At 36.1% G+C, this 25,616-nt stretch overlaps 5 protein-coding genes across 16 annotated transcripts; 2 read left to right on the top strand and 3 right to left on the bottom strand.

The window, feature by feature from the left end:
* Positions 1–1,574: 1,574 nt before the first annotated feature.
* Positions 1,575–5,643, bottom strand: LOC17896927 (tRNA pseudouridine(38/39) synthase). Of its 3 annotated transcripts, none has more exons than XM_023789758.1 (14): positions 5,424–5,643; positions 5,138–5,197; positions 4,905–5,050; positions 4,766–4,811; positions 4,578–4,688; positions 4,246–4,318; positions 4,059–4,155; positions 3,867–3,927; positions 3,644–3,774; positions 2,494–2,611; positions 2,263–2,386; positions 2,072–2,179; positions 1,908–1,994; positions 1,575–1,819 (listed from the first exon to the last, which is right to left on the bottom strand). In XM_023789758.1, the coding sequence occupies exons 1-14, from the start codon at positions 5,520–5,522 to the stop codon at positions 1,758–1,760; spliced, it is 1,323 nt and encodes a 440-aa protein (XP_023645526.1). In that variant the 5' UTR covers positions 5,523–5,643; the 3' UTR covers positions 1,575–1,757. The 3 variants fall into 3 exon arrangements, with proteins under 3 accessions (XP_023645526.1, XP_023645527.1, XP_023645528.1); XM_023789759.1 differs by having other exon boundaries at positions 1,908–1,985; XM_023789760.1 differs by having other exon boundaries at positions 4,774–4,811; positions 4,912–5,050.
* A 429-nt stretch (positions 5,644–6,072) lies between these two features.
* Positions 6,073–7,798, top strand: LOC17897585 (polyadenylate-binding protein 1). The gene is given in 5 exon segments (XM_006303537.2): positions 6,073–6,238; positions 6,374–7,140; positions 7,218–7,295; positions 7,377–7,736; positions 7,739–7,798. Coding segments are annotated over 4 exon segments (1,254 nt in total). The 5' UTR covers positions 6,073–6,238; positions 6,374–6,384.
* A 160-nt stretch (positions 7,799–7,958) lies between these two features.
* LOC17898273 (dolichyl-diphosphooligosaccharide--protein glycosyltransferase subunit STT3B) lies at positions 7,959–11,335 on the bottom strand. The gene is made up of 6 exons (XM_006306794.2): positions 10,352–11,335; positions 9,733–10,269; positions 9,136–9,590; positions 8,516–8,638; positions 8,343–8,402; positions 7,959–8,234 (listed from the first exon to the last, which is right to left on the bottom strand). Exons 1-6 carry the CDS (start codon positions 11,264–11,266, stop codon positions 8,105–8,107), a joined length of 2,220 nt encoding a protein of 739 aa, XP_006306856.1. The 5' UTR covers positions 11,267–11,335; the 3' UTR covers positions 7,959–8,104.
* A 192-nt stretch (positions 11,336–11,527) lies between these two features.
* LOC17896933 (type I inositol polyphosphate 5-phosphatase 1) lies at positions 11,528–15,511 on the bottom strand. Of its 10 annotated transcripts, none has more exons than XM_023789532.1 (11): positions 15,406–15,511; positions 15,165–15,312; positions 15,045–15,104; positions 14,855–14,930; positions 14,536–14,640; positions 13,731–14,451; positions 13,460–13,650; positions 13,269–13,377; positions 13,010–13,152; positions 12,691–12,915; positions 11,528–11,659 (listed from the first exon to the last, which is right to left on the bottom strand). In XM_023789532.1, exons 1-10 carry the CDS (start codon positions 15,445–15,447, stop codon positions 12,717–12,719), a joined length of 1,794 nt encoding a protein of 597 aa, XP_023645300.1. In that variant the 5' UTR covers positions 15,448–15,511; the 3' UTR covers positions 11,528–11,659; positions 12,691–12,716. The 10 variants fall into 10 exon arrangements, with proteins under 10 accessions (XP_023645300.1, XP_023645301.1, XP_023645302.1 ...); XM_023789533.1 differs by having other exon boundaries at positions 14,855–14,924; XM_023789534.1 differs by having other exon boundaries at positions 15,045–15,095; positions 15,406–15,510.
* Positions 15,512–21,089: 5,578 nt separating this feature from the next.
* On the top strand, positions 21,090–25,612 carry LOC17899161 (probable LRR receptor-like serine/threonine-protein kinase At1g34110). The gene is made up of 2 exons (XM_006306574.2): positions 21,090–24,411; positions 25,051–25,612. The coding sequence occupies exons 1-2, from the start codon at positions 21,555–21,557 to the stop codon at positions 25,425–25,427; spliced, it is 3,234 nt and encodes a 1,077-aa protein (XP_006306636.1). The 5' UTR covers positions 21,090–21,554; the 3' UTR covers positions 25,428–25,612.
* Positions 25,613–25,616: the final 4 nt, after the last annotated feature.

Here is a 25,616-nt window from a genome sequence, read left to right as displayed (position 1 = left end):
GTTTGCAGCAGATGACTTGTCCTTTGATTGGCTTTTAGCCATTCCAGTCACTACCTCAAATATAGTAGGAACATCATTGATCATGTTGAAGAAGCGCTTCCTGAAATTAAACAAGTTAGTGTACACTCTATCCACATAGAGAAGGAGACCGAAAGAGAAACTGTCATCCATTACCTATCTTCCTTGTGGAAAGAAAACCTCGAGCCGAAGTAAAAGGAAACAGAAAGTAACCAAGCGTCACTGTGAATGGCAATAAGAAAAAGCCATTCTTTTTCAGAGAGCCCATCTCTTGCAAAGTTAATACCAAGAGCTGGCTGTGGAAGCTCAGGAGGCACTTCTTCAGCTGGTAAATTCACTTCTCATTCTTCATTCGGTAACCCATACGGGACAGTTATAATGCGATCTATGCCAAACCAAGTCAAGGTTTGGTTCATTTGGTTTGGTTTCGTTACTAAACTGATCATCCTCCTTTGTTAATTTTCTCGGTTCCGTTTGCAAACTGACTTAACTGAAATCGATCGGTTTGACCATCTATCTTAACATTTTTGAAGTACATTTTGTACTAAAATCTATTTTGGCTTATAACCTTTTATTTTGTAATATTTTCATAATCAAACCCTTGCCATTTGAATAAATAACAAAACTTAAAAGTAAATTTTGTAATTAAATCACAATCAAATCGCAAAATTGGAAACAAATATTTATTACATCAAAAAGTTTCCTTAAAATCTCTCACTAATAAACCGAATCTCTCTCCAATATATTTATATAATCTTATTTGTTTAAAATTTATATTATTACATAAAATATATTTAAAATAAAAATACAAATTTTTTTCCACACATTTTGCAATTTAAATTTTTGAAAACGGAGGTATTTAATTCAATCAATAAAGGAAAAGATATATGTACAGACTAATATGTTTACAATTACAAATGAGCATGAACTTTTATTTTGATCAACTATCTAAAATAAAAAATTTATTAGTTTAATCCGGTTCTTTATTTAAGAATTTTTTTTTTAAAAAAGTTTCAGAATATTATAAATTTTAATTTTTTAACAAGTTTAAAATATGATAAATATTAAAACTTTTAAAAGCTGAAAATTATGATATTTTATTTAAGTTTTATAGAATATTAAAATAATGAAAAATATTTAAACTCTACAGAAATTAAAAGTATTATTAATATTTTAACTCTATAAATATTTAAAATATAATAATATTCTACGTAAATATGATTGAACGAGTTTGAGTTTACATAAATATGATTATATTTTTCTGCGGGTTGTCGATATTTAAAATCTTTTACGGGTTAAGTTAAAATATAATTTTTTATTTACAACAAAATCGTCCCGCGTTGTACCACGGGTTTACCAAATATATCTATGAATCTACTTATAATAAAAATTCATAAAATTATATTAAATTAAATGAAATAACACGTATAAAACTAAACTATATAAACCAACTACGAAAATGATCAACCAAAGAAATATATTAAACTATGGACCCGTGGTGTACCACGGGGGAAATCCTAGTATAATATAAACCTTAATACTTTACCACACCTATAAACATTTGAAATAATTTTTTCATATCATGTAAATTATAATCATGAGTTGGAATTTTTATAATATGAAATCATATCAAAACTGTAAATCAATCAGCTGATACAACAAAACAACAGACTGGGAACTGAAGTGGAAACCTCTCCATTCTTTGATGATGGTCGCCTGACATGCCCCTTACACTTACACTACACATTACAAGTTTCTTGTTTCCTTGGTTTCAATTTCGCAGCTCGTTCTTCGTACGATGCTGCAGGAACAAAGAGCAAGATACCATATGAGCTTTTCCATCTTTGCATATGTACATGTTGCAGTGAGAGATATCAAAGAGGACTTACGCTCAGTTGGTCGAGATAATAAGGGAACGTGTTCTGCTCTTTTCTTCTTTTTCTCTACGTCATTACATGAGCTTTGTTCTGTTGAAACTGAACATTTTGAGTTAATTCTCTCTTTCATAGAAGTCATCTTATTATAAAGGAGATACACTGATATGATATCATACCACTGGATGGTGGTAAACAGTTCCGGAGAGCCTCCTGATAAATCACAGACTCTAATTGGTATGTCAACGATTCATTCTTGAAATGAGACTGCAGTGACTCCGCAGCGCCTTTAGGCATGAAAAAAGTGTTGTTATTATCATATCTACTGAATCTAAAACAACTTCCAAGATATCTCCATCAGATTTATTACCTGGAGAACATATGAAGTTGACATTTTCAAATTCACATGTACGGAGGACTAAGGGAATCTCGGAGGCCAGCAGATATTGAGGTTTTCTTGGCGTTTTCTTGGTGTCCAACAATGTATCTATAACCTGCGTAAGTACCATCCAGTTCATCGCATATAACATAACACCTAAGTAAGGGTTGGAATGAACTGGAATAGGAAATTAGAACAACACGAAGGCGTCCAAGTACATACATCAACCGACTCAACGCCCTGCCCAATCATGAATAACACGGCGACCATGCAGCGGATCTGGTGCCACAGGAAAGCACTGCCTCTCATTGTAAATGTGCAAAGCTGATCACCCTCATGACTTCACAAGAAGAAAAACAAGGACATTGGAGGTTTTAGGACCAAGACAATTATAAAAAGTAAATGATCAGAGAATCATGGGTGTATATAAACTAGCGAATGGTGTCAATGGGTGCCAGTGTGCAACAGAGGATGCAAAATTTCTATTGTTCTTGTGACTTTCAGATCATGATTTGGTCTACCCTAAAATTTATCCAGTTCTATTACCCTATGACCTAATGGTCTACCATTTGTTCCTGAAAAATCTTACGGTGTTAAGCAAAAATCTTAGTTGAACCTAATCAAAATCAGTTAAAGAATACTAATGCAGTCAGCAGCTGTGTTTTAAATGGCGCGAGGCGGGGTAAGGCGATGAAGGTCTGGTTTGAGCCCTGAGCCTAGGCGCACTTCGCTCCGAGCCTTTGGTATCTGAGGCGCAACTACACAAGAAAACATAAGGTTAGTTATATTCATTGATCTCTAAACCATGTTAGCACCATGTGTGAGTTTAAAACCATGTAAGAACCAATAAAAATGTGGATTATCATTTAGAGAACAGAGAAAGAGCAATAGTTGAAGCCATAAGTCTGAAACAGAGAATAAAAGAAAAACTATTGTGAGAAATGAGAAGATGAAAGAGTTTAACGTGAGATGAGAAGACAAAGAGGTTGTTAAAAAGATTAACGTGAAAAGGTTTATCCAAGTTGCGAAGACTCTTTAGGTTTTTTAGGAATAGCTGTAGCAGCAATAATGTAAAATGTTCACAAAAAATTAATTTTTGGAAACATAAAAAGCAAGTAAATATTATGTTTAACAATAATTACCTTTTATTTTCATAGGCGCAAAGCGACGGGAGGCGCGCTTGATACCAAGGCGTCACGGAGCGAGAGCCTTTGGGCCAGAGCCTAGCCTCATCTATTAGAGGCGATGAACCCTTAACCTTACCTCGCCTCGAGCCTAGGCGCGCCTAGGCGTCGCCTTTTTAAACACAGGTCAGCAGTCATCAAATAAGTAACAAAAAATTTGCTTGAATGTGTTTTTTACCAAAGCCGACCTATTTTGACAAGGAGAGACATCAAAGAAAGTAACACGTCGTGTATAGCAATGCACATTTGCCACGTCCATCTTGCAGAAGTTCCTAAAATCATGCTCTCCGATGAACTTCTTCCCAGCAATGTCCATGGCCTAGAGGAAGATGTGAATCAAAATTGAGTATCTACAATTTTTCACTTTTGGATTCTTTTAACTTTATTAACAGAGAGTAGAGATTACTGCACCGAGAGATTCAGATTTTGTCTCCAAAAGAAATATTTGTATTCTCTAGCAGAGCAGCTGAACCTATACACAAGGAAACTAAAAACGATAAGCATGCACCATCGAACAATAGTTCGCAGAGTATTCTGCAGTCTTAAGGGCGGGAATAGTGTACACAAGAACGAAGGAGATACAAAAAAAGGTAACACACAAACCTTGCATGAAAGTCAACAGGAGCCGGAGACCATCCAGTAACTCGGATGTCATCAGGGAGAGCACGATTCAGAACTCTCACATAATCATATTCTGGTCCTAAACCAGAAGAGAAAGCAAAGAGTTACAGCAACACCATTAAGAAGGGGAAAATCACCAAATTGAATTACATTCTCAGAGTGAACTTACTTTCACCCATTTTCCCATTAACTTGTTCTACAGTAGGTGCCTTCAGTCTGGATCTTAAAAACAAAGCAATCACCTGTATCAGCAATTAAATTCGTGTAAGATATTCCACGAGGCTACCTTAGAGACATTTGGGAATGCTCATATTACAGTGATTTGGAATAACATCAGCACAATGAGAAATTGATTCGTAAACTGATGGGATTATATAATCCTGTGGGAATTAAATCACTAGGACAACCAGTGAGATTGCCAAGTAAGACCGAAAGAAGTTATTGAATGTAAAATGCAAGAGATCCTAGCAAAAACAATCAAGAGAGGCCCAAGCAATCCACCTGCCCTGTGGACGAAACACCTTTATCTGTTCTCCCACATCTCGAGTAACACGAGTCTTTCTTGTCACCAATTAAAAGCCGTGTCCTTTCAAGTGCTTTAAAAACTTCTGACTGTGGGAAACAACAGAAGTTACTCATCATGTCAATACACATTAGCTATCTTTTAACAAACAAAAACAAAGAGAAACCTCAATACTTGGTTCCATTTGTGCTTCAGCCGAAAATCCATAAAATCTGTAACAAAGAAAAGTCATCCATGTCTACGATTAGGAACAATGAACACGGCCTGGAGAAGATAAGTAACCTATACAAAAAAAAATAGCATACCTCTTACCAAAATACATGATTTTTAGTGCAACATATCTCTTTGAAATAAGATGACTCGGTATACTATTCTTATCTCCTTTTCTAACTCTCCTTCTCCTAACTAAGCTACTAGAATCTAACTCAGACCGATCATGCTTCACTTCCATCTACAACATAAACATCGAGGAGATTCTTAATAACCTCGAACGAACTAGTCTGAAGTCAATTCCCTCAATGGTTAAGAATATGTTCACCTGTTGGCATTGGCAGCTTGAAACCTGAGACAACAATTCAGCATTTTCCGCTTCTAATTCCTGATGAGACATAGAACAATCGAAAAAAATCGTGTTACTTCACCAAAAATTAACAACACTGAAACACAATCTAACACTTCGGATTGAACACAATTTCAAATTCAACCTCAAGCAATGTGTATTCAAATCGTTGCACTAACAAAAATGTTTAGCCCAAAAGTACACAAAACAGTGGGCGAAGAGACTACGTTGAACAGGAAATTTGAAGAAACGAAGATGACTCTACCTTCACGCGATTACGGAGAAACACTAGCTCGGTGTCTTTAGCGATTTCAGAGTCTCGGTCATCGCCGCCGGGATCGGATTTTCCGTCGGACATAGTCATTTATCAACAGCGGCGTTTAAGACGGTTACTCGTATGACCGTTGCGTCTATGACGGTTACTCGTATGACGGCGGCGTTTATGACGGCGACGAAACGATTCGACGCCGGTTGGAAAAAATTCAACGCGGCGTCGAAGAGAAACAATTTGGGATTTGGGGATGGTCACAGACTAATGTTTCTCTATTTACATGTTAGTCCCTGTAGTTATTGATATTTCTCTGATAACCCTTTTATTTTTATTTGGTTTAAGTGTATGATAATGGTTTTGATGATCTATTTAATTTCGATTTTGTAGTTAAAATATTTTATAATGTAATGTACAGTTTAAATATAAAAAAAAAAAATCAGCTTAATTTATCATTTTTGTATATATCTGACTTCAGAAATTATTAGTTTAGAATTAGTACTATAATTAAAGAAAAAACCCTAGTTTCTATTTCTCTTAACAATCGACAGAGCACAGCAAACTTGCTGTTTACGTTTTCGTTTCAATTATGGGAACTCGTAATCTTAAGGTTAAGAGTATAATCTCAGATGATGAAGATGAAAAGCGTACGTTATATGTAGGAGATCTTGATCCGAGTGTTCAAGAAACAGAACTATACACCAAATTTCATGAGATTACTCATGATGTTTCCTCTGTTAAACTTTGTCGTGACAGAGACACCGGCTCATCACTAGGCTATGCCTATGTCAATTTCAACCATAGTTCCCAAGGTAATAATTATATTCTATATTTTTAATGTTTTTGGCAAACGTGTGTATGTTTGGAGTTGAATTATGTGAAGTTCATTAACAAATTTTGTATTTTTTGTTTGTTTTTGTGTTGTGTGTGTGGGAAATATTAAACAGCAAAGATTGCAATGGATGAGCTGAACTTTTATAAGTTAAAGGGGAAACAGATGAGGATAATGTTTTCAGAACGTGATCCTAGCAAGAGGAGAAGCGGTCGAGGCAACGTGTTCGTCAAGAATTTGCACGAATCTGTCGACAACAAGCAACTTTGTGACATGTTCTCTACATTTGGCAAAGTTCTGTCTTGCAAAGTGGTTTGTGATGCTTATGGAGTTTCGAAAGGATACGGGTTCGTCCAGTTCTTATCGGAGCTTTCACTCATTAACGCATGTAATGTTAACAATGGCAAAGTCATCCGTAATCGACATATTCACGTTTGTCCATTTGTTAGTCGTCGTCAATGGGATGAATCGCCGGTTTTCACTAATGTGTATGTTAAAAACTTGGCGGATACTGCGAATGATGCTGATTTGAAGAGGCTTTTTGGGGAGTTTGGGGAGATAACTAGTGCAGTGGTGATGAAAGATGGAGAAGGTAAGTCTAGAAGGTTTGGGTTTGTGAACTTTGAGAAGGCTGATGACGCGGTTAGCGCGATAGAGAAAATGAACGGGACAATAGTCGATGAGAAGAAGTTGTATGTAGGGAGGGCTCAGAGGAAGACTAATAGAGTTGAGGATTTGAAAGCCAAATTCAAAGAAGAGAAATTAAGACAGGTGAGTACAAGTCCAGGGTTGAATCTTTATGTGAAGAATCTTGAGGATTGTGTTGATAACAAAATGCTTCAAGAATTATTCTCCGAGTTTGGAACCATCACTTCTTGCAAGGTATGTATATTGTAATCTGTTTAATTGATTCGTAGGAATTAAGTAATCAAATATAATTTAACTTATGTATTTTGTAGGTCATGGTCCATCCCAATGGTGTGAGCAAAGGTGTTGGGTTTGTCAAGTTCTCAACGAGCGAGGAAGCTTCTAGAGCTGTAAGTTTTATAAACCAAGTAATGGTTTTTTCAATGTTGTCTTCTCAATCAACTAATTCTTATTATATTTCTTTAACATAGATGCTAAATATGGATGGGAAGATGGTGGGAAACAAACTTATCTATGTTTCTTTTGCACAATGTAAAGAGGAACGTAGGCTTCATTTACAAACTCAATTTGATAACCTACCGCGAACGTCAGCTATAGCATCAAGTCCTCACCAACATCCTTTCTTTAGTCAAGCGGCCGCTCCGACAACAATGTTATCTCCGCAACCTCCAGTCGGAGGATACAATTTCCAACCGTATCCCATATATGGATCAAGACTGCCAAACAGTTTCCCTTCAATGGCTATCACTAATTTCATGGTGCAACAACCATTTCGTCCAACACCATACCCATCTGCTCCTCCTGTCGGCTTCCACCCTAGTTTGCAACAATGCCACTACTACAACCGAGGCTACTAGTAGCTTATAAGGATTTAACATTATGTCGAAACTAGATTGATTGGTCTTCTTTTATTTTGTCGTGGTGGATTTTTGCGACAATTGGTTTTTGGTTCTAATATAGTTACCGTTTCTTGCAGCTCTAATTCTCAACATTCATGTTTACTTTGAGGTCGATCAAAGATTAATTCACATAACCTGTTTTGAAAGAAGACGAACAAACCAATGCAAATAGGTTTTATAAACTTGAGAGATAGTAAAACTACAAAAATTATCGTGCATACAAAATAAAACCAAGCCCAAGAAAATTCGAAATTGTATGGTTCATCCTCAAAACTAGCAACTATCTAAAGCCATTTTGGTCACAACCTATTCGTCGGAGGCTTGACTCTATAAATACGAACTATCCAGTTGGATGTTGTGTAAGCTTCTTCTAAGTGTTCAAGTTTGATGTCTTTGTTCCCTATCTCCACCCCTCTTGCTCTATCATACCTGCCAATAATTCCACCACTCAACTTTTTGCATATATAAACTAAATGTGTGTATGATAGATTAGAACTAATATATCTTCAAGAAGCAAAACGTAAGTGTTTAACGTACCCGGGTGGCTTGCCATATTCTGTGGTCAGCTCACCGAACCTGTAATAGCATAATTTGTACCTATACACAGGAAAAAGCATTTACGATGAATTGCATCATCTTCAAAAATTTCCCTTATTCTCGAGAGACAAATATATACAAGCTAAAAGTAGAGTCTTTCAGTGTGAACTTACATGAGACAGTTCAGCATCTTTGGTGATGCACCCTTGTCTACACGGAATTCACCATTCACAAGGTAATCAGGTTCCTTGATCACTGGGAATACTCCACCTCCAATTCTCACCATCCACAAGAACCTAACTCACATCATTTTTATTATGAGTATCAGTAAATACACACGTTAACTGAATCAATAAAGTTTGCATAGGACTCGATAAGAACAGGAAGACCATTAAAGGTATTGACTTGACAGTTAATCAGAAGTATGTCATTATTGGTATAGTAGAGACTAGAGATGTATGTCAAAGCAATTAAATCCTAAGTGGGCGACTCAGACCAATTGCCACAAGTCACATGTAGAGTCTACCCATAATAGCTAGTTTCTAAATCACCAGCCACTTCTATATTTGGTTGATAAGTATCCACTTAATACTAGCCCAAGCAATTCATTTTTCTCACTACTAGTCAAAATTAGCGACCAGAGAATGTTGCCAGATAGGTAAAAGTTTGAGTATTTCGTTAGCAAGCCACCAATTAATACCATATTTGATTGACACGCAACAATAACCAGGTTTTTGGTAATAAATGGAAAGAGGAGCATACATGAATTCAGGAGAGACGTAAAGAGACTTACTTGTTTATATCATCTGAGGAATAACCAGTAACACCACCAAACACGACCAATACATAGTTCACATCAAGTGACCTCATGATGTCATACGCCTCATCTTCATAAGAAGACATGGCACGTCCAACAGTAGCAATATGTGTGTTGTTCCAGGTATTGTTATCGACGATGACCGTTCTGTTTCCCATTGCAGTGATTTGGTACCCATAGTCCCACCACGACATGATCTTAGCATCAGTGGGAGTGTTTTGCCTAAGCCAGTAGTAGGCCTCACGGTAATCATCAAAGATGATTCTGTTCCCATGGGCTCCTCTTGCAGCTAGGACAATTGAGGGAGATGAATATGCCTCTGATGTCACCCATGTGCAGTGAATAGCATATCTACTGAGCAGATAAAATACTCCAACAAGAAGAGCAATGGCACCATTTTTTTGGAAAGGCTGAGACTGGTCAAGTGTAACCTGCTAGGACATAGGAGACAAGGATTAAATTTTCTCCTGTCACTAGAGAAGCGTGCTACAGTTCAAAGTAGTTGACAAGTAGTACAATAGTTTAAACCATAACTGATGAAAAATTGGTGAGGAAAAGGATACCAAGATTCACCTTTGAAGAGGCTTTGGAACTACCAGCTCCTTTCGTGGAACCAGTCTGGGAAACCTTTTGTTTCGTCCTTAACAGAGAAGTTAAATTCTTGACAGTAGCAGAGACAGCTATGGCACTGATAAGACAAACTGCTGGAGTGGCGACAAGAATAAGCCGAACCATGACACCAGCAAAGTACAAGCTAGTAAGCCCATACATGACGATAAATATTGTAGCATCTGACAAACGCTTGAAACAGAAGTAAAGTCCGGCTGGGAAAAGGAAGAGCAGGATATGGTAGTCAAACATGAAAGATGACCAGGCCGTAGGCTGATGCTCAGAAACAGATGCAATAATGGGAATGTGATCCTTTGCATAAGTCGGGTCAAGCAACGAGTAAAATCGACCAGTCCATGGAGATATATAGCCAGATGCTGTTCCTACACCCAAAGCAATACCACCAACCAGTATAGCCGATGTCACAGTTATCCTCAAAAACGTTTGGAACAACTTGGTGTCATTGAGCTGGTACTTCACCCAGTCCAAGAAGTAAAACACCTGTACAAGTAGGGATCAGCAAGATTTTACCTTTACATACTCTAACAAGATCTAACACTCATGTTGTAGAAAGAGAACAAACCTGCATCAGTAAGAATACTCCCATTGCACCCATATGCTCACCAGATTGAACATGTTGAAAACCAACAAACCGAATTTGCATAGCAAGCAACATCCCCAAGATATACATACAGTTATAAGCAATGTAAAGCCTCATCGAATACCTTCCCGTGATCAACAACACCAAGACGTAAAGTGGAACCAAGTTAATAATAAACACATATCCTCCCCAAGCCGAAACCATATAAAAGTAACCAAACGCAGAGCCAAGTGCCCAAGCCAACGAACCAGTGTTCACAGCCTTAACAAACAGATAAAACGTCAACAAAAGTGCGAAAATCGCGACAGCTTCGTTATCATACGAACCAGCTACAGACCGAGAAATGTATCCAGGACAAATAGCTATTAGCACAGCAGCAACAAGACCAGCTCCTGTATCCCAAATCTCTTTACCAAAGAAATACGCAACAAGAGTCGTGTTCGACGCGAAGAACGGAGCTGTCAACACACAAACCTCACGGATATGAACGAAGAATCGGAGAAACCGCAATGCCCAGTAGATCAAAGCGGCGGTGACCATGAGACCAGGATAAAGCGTACCGCCGATGATTCGACCAAGAGGGTACCAAGATTCAGAGTCGAACCAGTTCCAAAACTCGTAGAAGCCTTTCTCGGTGAGGAAGAGAGTGGTACGGTAGTTGAAATACGGATCGAATTCGTGGATCATGGATTCGTATCGAAGAACACTAAAGAGACGAGCTATGAAGGCTAAGATGTAGACTAGACCAAGGATCGAGATACGGAGCAAGAGCTCTTGCTGCTTCGTCTTCAATTTTAGGGATTTGAATGAGAAGAAACTACTGTTGATCAGATCTGGACTCCTCGTCGTCGCCGTCGCCATTGATTCCGATTTCGCCGGCTCTGTTTTTCCTCCCATTGGAAAATGGATCAAGTAGCGATCCTCCGACAGTGATGATCTGAGTCAAGTCGTCTGTGTTGAGAGTGTTAAGCTCTGTGGCTTTTGTTCATGGGGATTTGTGAAATTTTATTTTTTCGTAAACAAAGTCAGTGGAGAAGTGAAGAGTGAGTGGCAGATCTTTTGGGCTTTACTGAGCCCATTATTAACTTGAGACTTTTGGGCTTTACTGAGCCCATTAACAACTTAAGCTCGGTTCTATCATCGATGTAATATTGAGTGTACATGAAATGCAGTCTTTGTTCTTCGTCTGTAAGCAAGTATCTTCTATGTTTTTTTAACATGAACACTATTTATACATTCCTAAATTTACGAAATTGATACAAGTTGTAAAATTACTTACTATACACAATACTAGGTTCGGACCCGCGCTACAGCGCGGAGGAAATAATTACATATATATAACTTTTAACGGATTAGAATATGTTACATTTTAATTTTGTTACAGTGCAGTCGATTATGGTAATCATATATTTGTATAATAAGTTTAAATAAAATAATAAAGAAAAAGCGAGTAAATAATCATATACTGAGTTTTGATACAATTAAAAACACGGTGAAAATTTAACAGCACAAAATAATATTTGTCGATAAATTATTCATTTTGACCATTTTTGTAGTAAAAGTAGGAATATACGTAAAAATTACATATACAATATATTTTTTGAAGGTCCAACCCGTAACCTAATTCATTTAGTAAAAAACAGTATTCGTAACTCGCTTTATCATTATAATTGTGATTTTAACAAACGACCCGAGAACTATCTAAAATTTACATAGTTTGACATATAATATATTTTATCAATAAAAATTATGTCTCCAAAATTACATTTATGTCTTCAAAAAAATATTTCAATATTTTAAATTCTTAAATTTTTATATATTTGAACCTTCTACTTATGATATTTTGAAACTATTTGAAATTTTAAATATGCTCATGTAACAATGGTTTTAATATTGGTCATACTTACATTGATTTTAAACCATTGTCCAAAATATTTAACCGAGTGTAGTTGAGTATTATATGTCCGTTTTGAAAAATTCAAATTGCAACATATGCAAAAAAAAGTTAAATTTTTATTAAATATTTATATTATATAGTATAATATCAAAAAATTAAAAAATAATATTAAATAAAAGTGAAAGAAGAATATTATTTTTTAAAATAGATTGTATTAAATTAGTTAGAGAAATATTAGTAAATCCTATAATTAGTTATGGAAATAATACAATCCTAAAATTAGATTTGGAAAGTATCCGGTGTATGTATCCAAACCCATTAATATATCCAACTTTAAAAGATCCAATTACAAATTTCGGGTAATTTTCTTAAATTGACCCGACCCGGAAGCAGTTTTTGTACTTCTCTTTTACTAATATAGGGATGGAATCTGACCAGAGAGATATGTATTTAGAAGTCTGGAGAAGCTTCATGGCCTTGGATAAAGGCGTACGTGAGTGCAAGTGCACGCTGAAGTTTCCGTGGAGACAAAACCTCAACCTCGGCCAAGAACGTGGCTGTGACGGGACGGTGATCGGATAATTTAATCTCGTTTCTTCTGTAATTAAAAATCTTCATTCCCTTCCCGTTCCAAATGATGCGGTCACACCTGATGATCAATCATAGTCACTTCAAACTCATTGTTTTTGCCTTTTTGTGTATATTAGGGGAAAATGTTGTATCAAAGTTTATGAAGAAAATACCAGGCTGGTCTACGTTTCCCGGATTCCGGGTCATCTCCGATGTAGTTTTCTGAATCGATTTCGTATTTGTAAGTTGGTGCAAAATCTAAAGTTCCCTCTGACCATTCCTCGAATACGTTCCCTTTTGCCATTTCTCTTGAAAGCTACCAGAGAATAAAACATATAATTGCAATCTTGATATGGAACTTTTAAACCATAAATTTTAGAACTTTGTCACTTAGTATTAAGCCAAAAGCCCAAAACAATGCAGTAAAGGTACCTGGTCATACTCTACCAACCTCTGCCATTCCTTTCTTGCAATAAGTTCATGTATCTTCTCATACGACAAGTTAATCCGATAGTTCAGATCTCCCAGCCAGATTATTCTTCTACACAAGGTTATCTTGTTATGTTTAAAACTTATTAATAGTTAAATGCAGTTGAATATATCAATTGAGAAATTAAACGTACTCATGATCATGGATGCTTCTTGGAAGCTCATTCGCATTTGAAGAATGTGGAAGAAACTGTGTTCTTCTATGAATTTCACGTACATCATCGTTTCTTTTCTCTTCATCTGTATCTTTTTCCCCAGATGACAGATGTGAGCACAAGAAGCAAAACGGTGTCTGATAGATTGACATGCTCACCGATACGGATCCCTATGACAACATAAGAAACTTTAAGTTATTTGATAGTCTACGAATAATTATTTAGAGCGACTAGTAAGAGAAATCAAGACCTTGTTACCAATGTAGCCCATAATACCAACACCAACAGTAGATACACAAAGGTTGCTTATGTGCTTGCGCAAGCTCCTCCGAACCCAAATGGTGAGAAACACTCCGACCATCTGTTTACTCACAATCCGTACATATGATGGTTTTCTAAGATTCTTTATAGTTAGACTCACTGACTTGAAGGAACCACTTCTTTCCGAAACATATTGATTAAGCAGTTTTAATGGAGGCTCTGGCCACCTCAAAACAACTCTTTCAGTGTAACTAAATCTTCCTTCCCTTTGGGAATCACTATTAACCTGCACTGAGAGAGAGCGGTTCGGCGTATTTGGTGATGAAAATTGCCTTGGTAGATAGTCTTGTATGGGCAAGCAAGATGTGTTGTCATCGGTAGAACCCAAAACGTCTATATTAGTAAGTGAATCTTCACCTACGATTGGTCTGTCCGTACCTTCATTAGAACTGGGTTTCTTATCCATTGAATGAATCACATCGCTAGCATCATGACTGGTTTCAACAAACATATCTTCTACGCTGTAAGAGACCTCTTCAGATTGCTTAAACTTCGATGGAGAAGGGGGGTCACTGTGACTTACGATCTTCAGCTTTCTAGGTCGAACTCGGTTTAAGGCATCACGTATCAAGTTCTCCCATTCAGAAGCAGGCTGGTCATCTTCCATACCAAAAATGTTTCCGGCATTTAAGGGAACGATTTCCTGAAAACTGAAATGAATCATAAAAAACACTGAATACAGAACTCATTCACCAAGGTAGTCAAACAAAAGATTCAGGAGAAAACAAACATACCCAAGAACATAAATGTCAGCAGGTTCAGCAGTGTCTAGCCAACCATCAATATCCAAATCAGCTGGTGGAACTCTTCCTCCAGCATTCCATGTCCCAGCACAGATCCTAGCTACATCAAAACCACATACCAGGGACTCACTACGGTTGATGCTAAGCAACACTGTTCACACAACATAGCATTACAGGAAAAAAATGAGACAAGAAACAAACATCTTTCTACAAATTGGCTCAGCTTCCTGAACTAAACTAAGACTAGAAAATTCACAAAATAACAAAGATAACATTGAGGATACAACGATAAGCAGAGAAAATAAAAGACCTGATTGCTTTGGTCTCCATATACTGCACCCTGAAAGTTTCTGAATTTCTTCTTCTAAGCTTAGGCACATCTGAAATTAGTTTTGGATTGAATAGAAACAATTAGGAAACTAAATCTGAATCTAAACAACAAAGCTTTAACGATTCAAGATACTAAAACTGAGACCCTGAGAGTAACAAAATCACATTACCATCAGTATCAACACGAGGATTGGTAACTCCAGAGCTACTTGGTTCAACTTCTGCTAACACTAATTTCAGATTCAGTCACAAAACAGTATGAAACAAAAATCAAATCAGATTAAGCTGACCTTGGACTCTCTCTACGCAGTCATCGTCACTATCAGCGCTATAATCTGACTCAGTGGCTGAAACATTAAACCATTTACGGATTACAATACGTGCCCAGTAGAGATGAAGACAGGAGAAAGCTGAGCAGCATATTGTAGCCCAACTGATCTGCACCATTTCACATAAGTAATCCCCAAAATTAAACCCTAACTCAATCAAACTATACGACAATGAAACAGGAGAAGATAGAGTTCCGAATACCTCCGTTCGCCGTGATCTTAATCGTGATCGTACTTCCGCCATATACTCCGGTCAAACAGAATCGGGACAGGAGAAGAGGTTGCAGGAGGAAGAAGACGCGGTTGAGACTTTAACGACCTTTGGTGGGAGAGAGATTGAAAATGCTGATTTTTGTTTTTATTTTTTATTTTTATTTTTATTTCTGAAGTTAGAACCGGCGGTTGAGTAAATTGATTAAATTACCGGGTTTAACCGGTTTAGAAAGGTTAACTGAATTGATTACATGTATGAATGTAGTCGAATTTAGATAATGTTGGTAAATTTGAAATCAGTGAGATAGAAAATAATAATAATATTAATTCTGTTTGGTAAGATTGACAACCATAATTTTTTATTTTATTTCTTATGTTCTATTTTGCTTTTGATTTCGTTTTGTATTTTGTATAAGAATAATGTACAAAGCTTGTTCGATCTTATGAGTTTTATGTGGTATCATAGAAATTACTAACAAAGCAAATATGTTTAGTGCTTTAAATATGATGTGCATCATGCTTGTGGACATGAATGTCATGAGTAACTTGAAAAATAAGTGGTTTATGTAGAAAAACAAAATCTATCTAAAAGTTAAGTGGTTTATGAAAAAAAAAATGCTAAATAATTGTTTGTTTCCAACTTAATCCCCATCAAAAATAAATGCAAGTTAATCTCGCAAATTCAAAAATTCATATGTATAAATTTCACAAATCGTATAAATTGTGTATATACGTTATCAAAACTACGCCATTTTGAATATTTATTTTTAAAATAGTTTTTAGCCCATGACTAATATAACAAACTAAAACATGCATAAACAATTATATTACAAATATATATGATTTTGTCATTGTACATATCTTCTCATTCAGTTTGATAACATACCGTGAACGTCAACTATAACATCAAGTCCTCAACAACATCCTTTCTCTACTCAAGCGGATGCTCCGTCTACAGTGTTTTCCCAGCAACCTCTAGTAGGAGGATACAATTTCCAACCGTATCCCATGAATGGATCAAGACTGCCAAACAGTTTCCCTTCAATGAATATCCCTAATTTCATGGTGTCACAACCATTTCGTCCAACACCATACCCATCTGCTCCTCTTGTCGGCTTCCACCCTAATTTGCCACAATGCCATTACTACAACAACCGAAGCTATTAAACCTACCATGTAACAGTTTATTAGGTTATAGGGATTAACATTATGCTACCAAAAGACGAAGTGGATTAATGAGATGGTCTTCTTTTATTTTGTTGTGGTGGATTGTTTTGACAATTTGGTTTTTGGTTTTACTATGGTTACCGTTTCTTCCAGTTCTACTTTTCAACATTCATGGTTACTTTGAGCTCGATCAAAACAAAAATTAAATTACATAACCTGTTTTGAAAGAAGACGAACAAACCAAGGCAAATAGGTGTTAACTCAAGAGATAGAAAAACTACAAAACTTGTCCTGCATAAATATAAATCCAAGTTTAAGAAAAATCCGAGTTTGTTTCCAACTTAATCTCCATCTAAAATAAATGCAAGTTAATCTCGCAAATTTAAAATTTCAGATGTATAAATTTCACAAATTGTATAAATTTTGTATATATGTTATCAAAACTACTTCATTTTGCATATTTATTTTTAAAATAGCTTTTAGCCCATGACTAATAGAACAAACTAAACCATGCATAAACAATTACATTACAAATATATATGATTTTGTCCTTGTACATGTCTTCTCATTCGCCAGTTACGCTTCACGCTCATCATCCTCCATTGCTTGCGATTATCACTTCGACCATCGCTCTTTCTTTTCTAAAACGATTACTAAATCGCTCTTCTCTCTCTCTATCTCTCTTGCAGGCGGTTCCTCCACAAGCTCCTCCCCAAACCCTAGTTCATACTCAAAAGTTTTAGGTTATTTTAATTTTCCTCCCTATTCTCTATCTCTCCCTCCCTTGGATGTTATTTTAATCGAGGAACTGGGTCCTGATTTTAGTCTTCTGATATATGTGTGTCGTAATGTTATTTATCAAGTTATGTCTAGTTTTACCATCACTAAAATAGATATTAAAACTCTACTTGATAGCATGGTATGATCGCATAGTAATATAAGCTGTCAAAAAAAAATTAGAGAATAAAACTATTTTTAAAATATTTTGATTCGATATATTCTGCAAAATATTATATTATATCATCAAAATAAACAGAATAATGTTTTCAATAAAAATTAATATATTTCAAGTAATATCTGATAATAAAAATGTAGGAATATTAAAAATATTTTTTAAAAAGTTGTGAAAATTTTAAATATTATTCAAAAGATGGTATAGTTTTCAGTATAACCAATTATTTTCTTATTTTTATAATTACTAATATTTTGTATGGATAAATAATCATATTTATTATGCATATATATATATATATATCTATTTGTATAATAAACTTTAATTGTATTTTTTTAGATTCATACGCAAATTCGTGTTTTTGCATTTTTTTAGTACAAGTACATAGATTTTCTTGATTAACAAACTTTTTTACATTATTACGATACTGAAAACGTTTGTACATTCTATTATGTGGTGTTACTAATATGAGCCTAAAGCAAAGCTGAAGTGTATATTGTATTCTTGTATTATGAACTTATCGAGTAGAAAACTTTAAAATGAGTAGTAAAAAGAGGTCAAAGTCTAAAAAATATAATATTCTTTTTACACATTTCATAGCTTTCTCCTCCTCCTTCATGTGAGTGTTTTTTTTTTATATAAACAAATCTTTTGATGCTGCTCACCTCCCAAAACGCACCCACCTCCTTTGTCTTGGTAATGTAATTTTGAATTTTACGTATCGTTTTAATTAAGTATAGTTTTTTTTTTCTTTTATGTTTACGATAGTTTCTTTAATCAAAATTTTACACTTATTTTAGGACATCTATAAACTAATAAGACACCCAATCAAAGAAACACGACAAGAACAAAAGGTGGTTTCCCTCCATAATCACATTTTTAAAGTTTTTTTTTAACTTTCACCATCTCCTAGGCCATGCTGCCTCTAATCACTTGTGTTGTGTTCCCTATTCCTACTTCTAAGTTATTCATTATCAAGATAATATGGGGATCTTTTGTTATCATTTAGTCGTGCTATAATTAACTGGACTATAGGTTTGTAATATAGTATAGGTTTGGTTTGTAATATAGTATAGGTTTGTAAAACTAGAGCTTATGAACAATGAAACTCAACCGTACGTTATAAGATAACAATAATATCTAGTTCACGATATGACGAACTACAAATTATACGAAACATAATGTTTTCTACTTCTCATTACAACTTCATAACATTAGTAATGTAACATTACCAAGATTTAAGTATATCTCATGCTCGTCTATTTCATAAACAACGTCGTATATCTCATACTCATCTATTTCATAAACAACGTCGTTTTGACATGTATCTCAAGTTTTAAGAAAAGTTATATATGAAAATAAATTTCTATGTGATATACTGCTAATTAAAAAAATAATAACTTAAAAATTTGTTAGTAATTTCTAGTACAGAAATATCGTCGGAAATATTTTTTTGTTTTTATTTAATATAATTATATAAATGGTTGGAAATTCTTCGACTACTAAAAAAAAATTTCGACGCTATTTTTGTACCAATAATTACTAACGAATTTTTGACAAATGTTAATATCCGATCAAAGAATTCCGTCGTTGGAAATTTGCATGTTTTCTTGTAGTGAATTTAAACAAAAATGACTATAAAAATATATGTTGGATAGGAATGTGATGGCTTTACAAATACAAACATCGCTTAAGCAATACTGTTTACAAACAGAGGGAAAACTATTTTCAAATTACTCAGAAATTGATAGTGTCTTTGCAAATATCTGTTTTTAATATAAATATACTAATCAAATAGTTTATCTTATGCAATACATTATTACAAATAGTTAAACATATGGTATACATAGTACAATATATAGTTTTAAAAATAAGTAAAATAATCCTTAAACATTTTTCGGTGATCAGATCCTTCCATTGAAGCAAATCCAACAATCAAATTAGTTAAAATCATGTAGATATCAAATGTATAACCACCCAACAAAAAATAGATCACTTTGCCCTCTCATTAGAAACAACACACACACCCTATAGTGCAACCAAATAGTGGATCAACTGTTTTTGATATAACTTAGTTGTCGTATAGTACTACTATTGGGTTCATATAATGAAAAGAACAAACAAAAGGATTCATCCAACGGTTGGGACTGGCCGACAAAAGGAGAAGAAGATGGGAGAAGAAGACAAGAGCAAATAACATGTATTGTTACTTTGTTAGCTACATTACTTCGTGGTTTGATTTTTATGATCACACCCTAAACCCACCCACAAAATTATGTGCGACGTAATGTTACATTGCATATATAAACAATATAATAACTTAGTTGCTTATACGTTACCATTGAGATCATTTAACTAACAAAGAGATCGGCAGATTACAAATCAAAGACATGATATGGCAAGATTACATGCATGCAAAATCGATAAATCTTATAAAGCAACGTTAAGTTTAATAGTTTAGACATAAAAGAAGTTTAAACCGAGCAATCATGGAGATGTTTTTTTTGCACTATTTACTTTATTTTTTTTTTTTGCTAAGAATGTAAATATTTCATTAAAATGAAAATGGTTTAGGCTTACAATCAATGATTATAACCTATAAACATGGTCCCATGGCAAAAAAGATAAAAACATGGAAGCATAATTTTAAATCTGAAATTCGGTCCAACCACTCAACCAAAGCATTAAAGCTGAAGGAGTTAGAAGAAGCGATAAACGATTTTGATTGTTCTTCTTGAATTTGCTGCAGGAGGTGAAGAGCGAGTGCAAGTAGAAGAAGCCCGAATGCAAAGTCTAATATCACTAGAAGCCTTTCAATTGATGTCCGAGACTGGGCCGTCAACGGCAAATACCTCAAATTTCTCGACCACATACGCCCCTCTTACGTCATGCGAAAGTAACCGGGTATCAAAATCCATGAGGTTTCCCAGAACGAAACCTCACGGACCAAATTACGCGAACGATGTGAGCTCCCTCTACCAAGTTCCCTTGAAGTCGGCTAGCTCAGAGCGAGATAATACAAATCAAAAAACCACATGGAGCGCCATTAGCCTTACTAGCTACTCTAGGACATAAAACACTATTTACTTTATTGAACTAGTGTTAATTTTAGACAAAAAAAAAAAAGAGGGTTTACAATCATATTAATTGATTTTGAAAGTAATATTTTAACCCAAAAAAAATTAATACAAAACAACTAAAATAATTTACACAAAAATCATTGGTCCGTGAATAACTTTATATAAAGCGAAGTATAAAACTAACCTTGATTTTTGGAAGATAGACTTTAATTACAAAATACACATTGGGTTTTGAAAGAAAACAAAATATCAATAGAAATATAATTTTTGTTAATTGTAGAAAATGTTAAAAGTTTTGAATATTTTCATACAAAAGAATAGTAAAGTAATTTATTTGTATAGCACACACATCCACGAAAAAACGGAAGAAAATCCGGTGGCGCCCAAATCACTGCAGTATATATAATAATCTTTAAAAACAAATATAAAATAATCAGAGCAATTCTCAATCTTTTTTATTATTATTAGTTCTTCCCAAGAAGGCAAGGCAACAACAACAAACGAGAAGAAAGAGACAGAGAGAGAAAGCAAAAAAACTCAAAGTTCAAGGTCATCCCTTTCTTCAACCTCTGAAGCTCCGGCTACAGTAGTCACCACCATTGTCTTCTCCGGTTAAAGTTTCAAGCTTTGGGAGTTTCTCAAATGGGAGAGGAGAGAGTGTGAAGAAGAAAGCTTCACATGGGATTGTTGTTATCTTATCTACAGTTATTGCTCTTGATGCTCTTGTTCTGCAATGGTTTAGTGTAGAAACTAAGCAATCACAAAAGCCCTTACACATGCGTCTTGTCTCCTCAAGGTTCAACAAGGAAAGATAAGAACACACTTTGCTTTCTTCCTCATCATCTCAGTAACACAGACCATCACCACAAACCAATCATTTTTCAACAAACGCTTTTCCTAAACCTTTCACCTTCGTTTTCTTCCCCAGAGATTATTTCCATGGAGAGAGGAGGACAACCTCATTTTTACTTCTTGTTTTTGTTCTTGTTTTGTTCATGGGTCTCCATGGTCCAACCCACTCTTTCTCTTTCATCAGATGGCCAAGCTCTTCTCTCTCTCAAGAGACCATCACCATCCTTGTTCTCTTCATGGGACCCACGAGACCAGACACCATGTTCATGGTATGGCATTACATGTTCTGCAGACAACAGAGTCATCTCTGTCTCTATCCCCGACACTTTCCTTAACCTGTCTTCAATCCCAGACCTCTCTTCTCTCTCCTCTCTTCAGTTCCTAAACCTCTCCTCCACCAACCTCTCTGGTCCAATCCCTCCTTCGTTTGGAAAACTCACCCACCTCAGGCTTTTAGACCTTTCTTCAAACTCTCTCTCTGGTCCAATCCCAACAGAGCTTGGCCGCCTGGCTTCTCTCCAGTTCCTTATCTTGAATGCCAACAAGCTCTCTGGCTCAATCCCTTCACAGATTTCAAATCTATTTGCCTTGCAAGTTCTTTGTCTTCAGGACAATCTGTTGAATGGTTCGATTCCTTCAAGTTTTGGCTCTCTGGTCTCTCTTCAGCAGTTCAGACTTGGAGGTAACCCTAATCTTGGAGGCCCTGTCCCTGCGCAGCTAGGGTTTCTGACAAATTTGACAACTCTAGGATTTGCAGCCAGTGGTTTGTCAGGTTCAATTCCTTCCACATTTGGCAACTTGGTAAATCTGCAAACTTTGGCTCTGTATGACACTGAGATCTCTGGTACCATTCCTCCTCAACTGGGTTTGTGCTCAGAGCTGAGGAACTTGTATTTGCACATGAATAAGCTCACTGGATCCATCCCAAAGGAACTGGGTAAGCTCCAGAAGATCACTAGCTTGCTTCTGTGGGGGAATTCTTTATCTGGGGTCATCCCACCTGAGATTTCCAACTGTTCCTCCCTTGTGGTGTTTGATGTTTCGGCCAATGATCTGACCGGTGAGATTCCTGGGGATTTGGGGAAGCTTGTTTGGTTGGAGCAACTTCAGTTGTCAGATAATATGTTCACAGGGCAGATTCCTTGGGAACTAAGCAACTGTTCCAGCCTCATTGCTTTGCAACTGGATAAGAATAAGTTATCAGGCTCCATCCCATCCCAAATTGGAAGCCTTAAGTCTCTGCAGAGCTTTTTCTTGTGGGAGAACTCGATTTCAGGAACAATTCCGTCTTCATTTGGCAATTGCACAGACCTAGTGGCCTTAGACCTCTCTAGGAACAAGCTAACAGGAAGAATCCCAGAAGAGCTCTTCAGTTTAAAGAGGCTCAGCAAACTTCTGCTTCTAGGAAACTCCTTATCCGGTGGATTACCCAAGAGTGTAGCAAAATGTCAGTCACTTGTGAGGCTAAGAGTGGGAGAGAACCAACTTTCAGGTCAGATACCTAAAGAGATAGGCGAGTTACAGAACCTGGTGTTTCTTGATCTCTACATGAACCATTTCTCTGGTGGGCTTCCTTACGAGATCTCTAACATCACTGTCCTTGAGCTCTTAGATGTGCACAATAACTACATCACTGGTGATATTCCTTCTCAGCTGGGGAACCTTGTGAATCTAGAGCAGCTTGATTTGAGCAGAAACAGCTTCACCGGAAGCATACCGCTGAGTTTCGGCAACTTAAGTTACTTGAACAAGCTGATCCTCAACAACAATCTCCTCACTGGTCAAATCCCTAAATCCATCAAGAATCTACAGAAGCTTACACTTCTTGATCTTAGCTACAACAGCTTATCCGGCGAAATCCCACAAGAACTCGGCCAAGTAACAAGCTTGACAATAAATCTCGATTTGAGCTACAACGCCTTCACTGGAGACATCCCCGAAACCTTCTCAGGCCTCACGCAGCTACAATCACTCGACCTCTCACGCAACTCGCTACACGGAGACATCAAAGTCCTCGGTTCACTCACAAGCCTAGCTTCACTAAACATCTCCTGCAACAACTTCTCAGGTCCAATCCCAGCTACACCATTCTTCAAAACAATCTCCACAACATCATACCTCCAAAACACAAATCTCTGCCACTCACTAGACGGCATCACTTGCTCATCACACAACGGACAAAACACCGGAGTAAGATCACCAAAGATCGTAGCTTTAATCGCAGTAATCCTCGCTTCAATCACAATCGCAATCCTCGCAGCGTGGCTCCTCGTCTTACGAAACAACCACCGCTACCAAACCCAAAAATCATCTCAGAACTCGTCTCCTCCATCAACAGCAGAAGATTTCTCATACCCTTGGACATTCATACCATTCCAAAAACTCGGTATAACCGTCAACAACATAGTGAATTGCTTATTAGACGAGAACGTAATCGGCAAAGGCTGTTCAGGAGTCGTTTACAAAGCCGAGATGCCCAACGGAGAGATCGTAGCGGTGAAAAAGCTTTGGAAAACTAAAGACAACGACGAAGGAGGCGAATCAACGATTGATTCATTTGCAGCTGAGATTCAAATCCTTGGTAACATCAGACACAGGAACATAGTGAAGCTTCTAGGTTACTGCTCGAACAAATCAGTGAAGTTGCTTCTTTACAATTACTTCCCTAATGGGAATCTTCAACAGTTGCTTCAAGGGAATCGAAACTTGGATTGGGAAACACGGTACAAGATCGCGATTGGGTCTGCTCAGGGTTTGGCTTATCTTCACCATGATTGTGTTCCGGCGATTCTTCATAGAGACGTGAAGTGTAATAATATACTTCTGGATTCGAAATACGAAGCGATTCTTGCGGATTTTGGACTCGCGAAGCTGATGATGAACTCGCCGAGTTATCACAATGCCATGTCTCGTGTCGCTGGTTCTTATGGCTATATCGCTCCAGGCAAGTTTCTTTCTTTTTTTAAAAGAGGGGTGTTTTGCACTATTACAAAATATTGGGGGTTTTTTTTAAATAGTTTTATCAAATTTCATTTGAATTATTACAAGAAATTAGGGAAAATTTTAAATGAATCTGTTTAAAAAGAAATCATGGTTTTTATTTGCATTGTTACAAAATATTGGGTATTTTGATAATTTTACTGAAAGTAAGAGGCTTTTATGTTATTTATGGAGAATATGGACTATTACAAAAGAATGGGGTTTTTTAAAAATAAATATTTTAAAGCTCAGGGTTTTATTTGCATTATTACAAGAAATTAGGGAAATTTTTAAATGGATTGTTAAAATCTTTGCTTTTATTTACGGTGTTACAATATATTGGTTTTTTTGATAAATTTATTAAAAATAAGAGGTTTTTGTGTAATTTATGCAGAATATGGACTATTATTACAAAAGAATGGGGTTTTGAAAAAAAATATATATTAAAGCTCAGGGTTTCATTTGCATTATTACAAGAAATTAGGGGAATTTTAAATGAATTTGTTTACAAATTACAATCATGGTTTTATCTACATTGTTACAAAATATTGGGGGTTTTTAATTAAAGTTTTGAAAGTAAGAGGTTTTTGTGTAATTTATGCAGAATATGGATACACGATGAACATAACAGAGAAGAGTGACGTATACAGCTACGGCGTCGTTTTGTTAGAGATTTTGAGTGGCCGGAGCGCCGTGGAGCCTCAGATCGGCGACGGGCTTCACATAGTGGAATGGGTGAAGAAGAAGATGGGGAGCTTTGAACCAGCATTATCTGTACTTGACGTGAAGCTTCAGGGCTTACCAGATCAGATAGTTCAAGAGATGCTTCAGACATTGGGAATTGCGATGTTCTGTGTGAATCCGTCGCCTGTGGAGAGACCAACGATGAAGGAAGTTGTAACGTTGTTAATGGAGGTTAAGTGTAGTCCTGAGGAGTGGGGAAAAACATCTCAGCCTCTTATAAAGCCTTCTTCTTCATAACCAATGGTGATGATTGGTGTTTCTTGTTCTTGTTTCTTGATTTAGGTCAAATTTGGTTGAGGATTTGTTGGTAAGGTTTTGATTGTTCTTGTACATATGTAGAAGTAGCAATGTTAGTTTAAATGTCCTGTTGTATGGATGATTTGTTGGAATTTGAGAACATTCAGATTACAATTTGGTTACAACTTT

Source organism: Capsella rubella, unplaced genomic scaffold, assembly GCF_000375325.1.
Source record: "Capsella rubella cultivar Monte Gargano unplaced genomic scaffold, Caprub1_0 scaffold_1, whole genome shotgun sequence".
Taxonomy (NCBI): Eukaryota; Viridiplantae; Streptophyta; class Magnoliopsida; order Brassicales; family Brassicaceae; genus Capsella; species Capsella rubella.
Note: the sequence above shows the minus strand (reverse complement) of the source record. Positions and strands in the feature narration are given on the sequence as shown.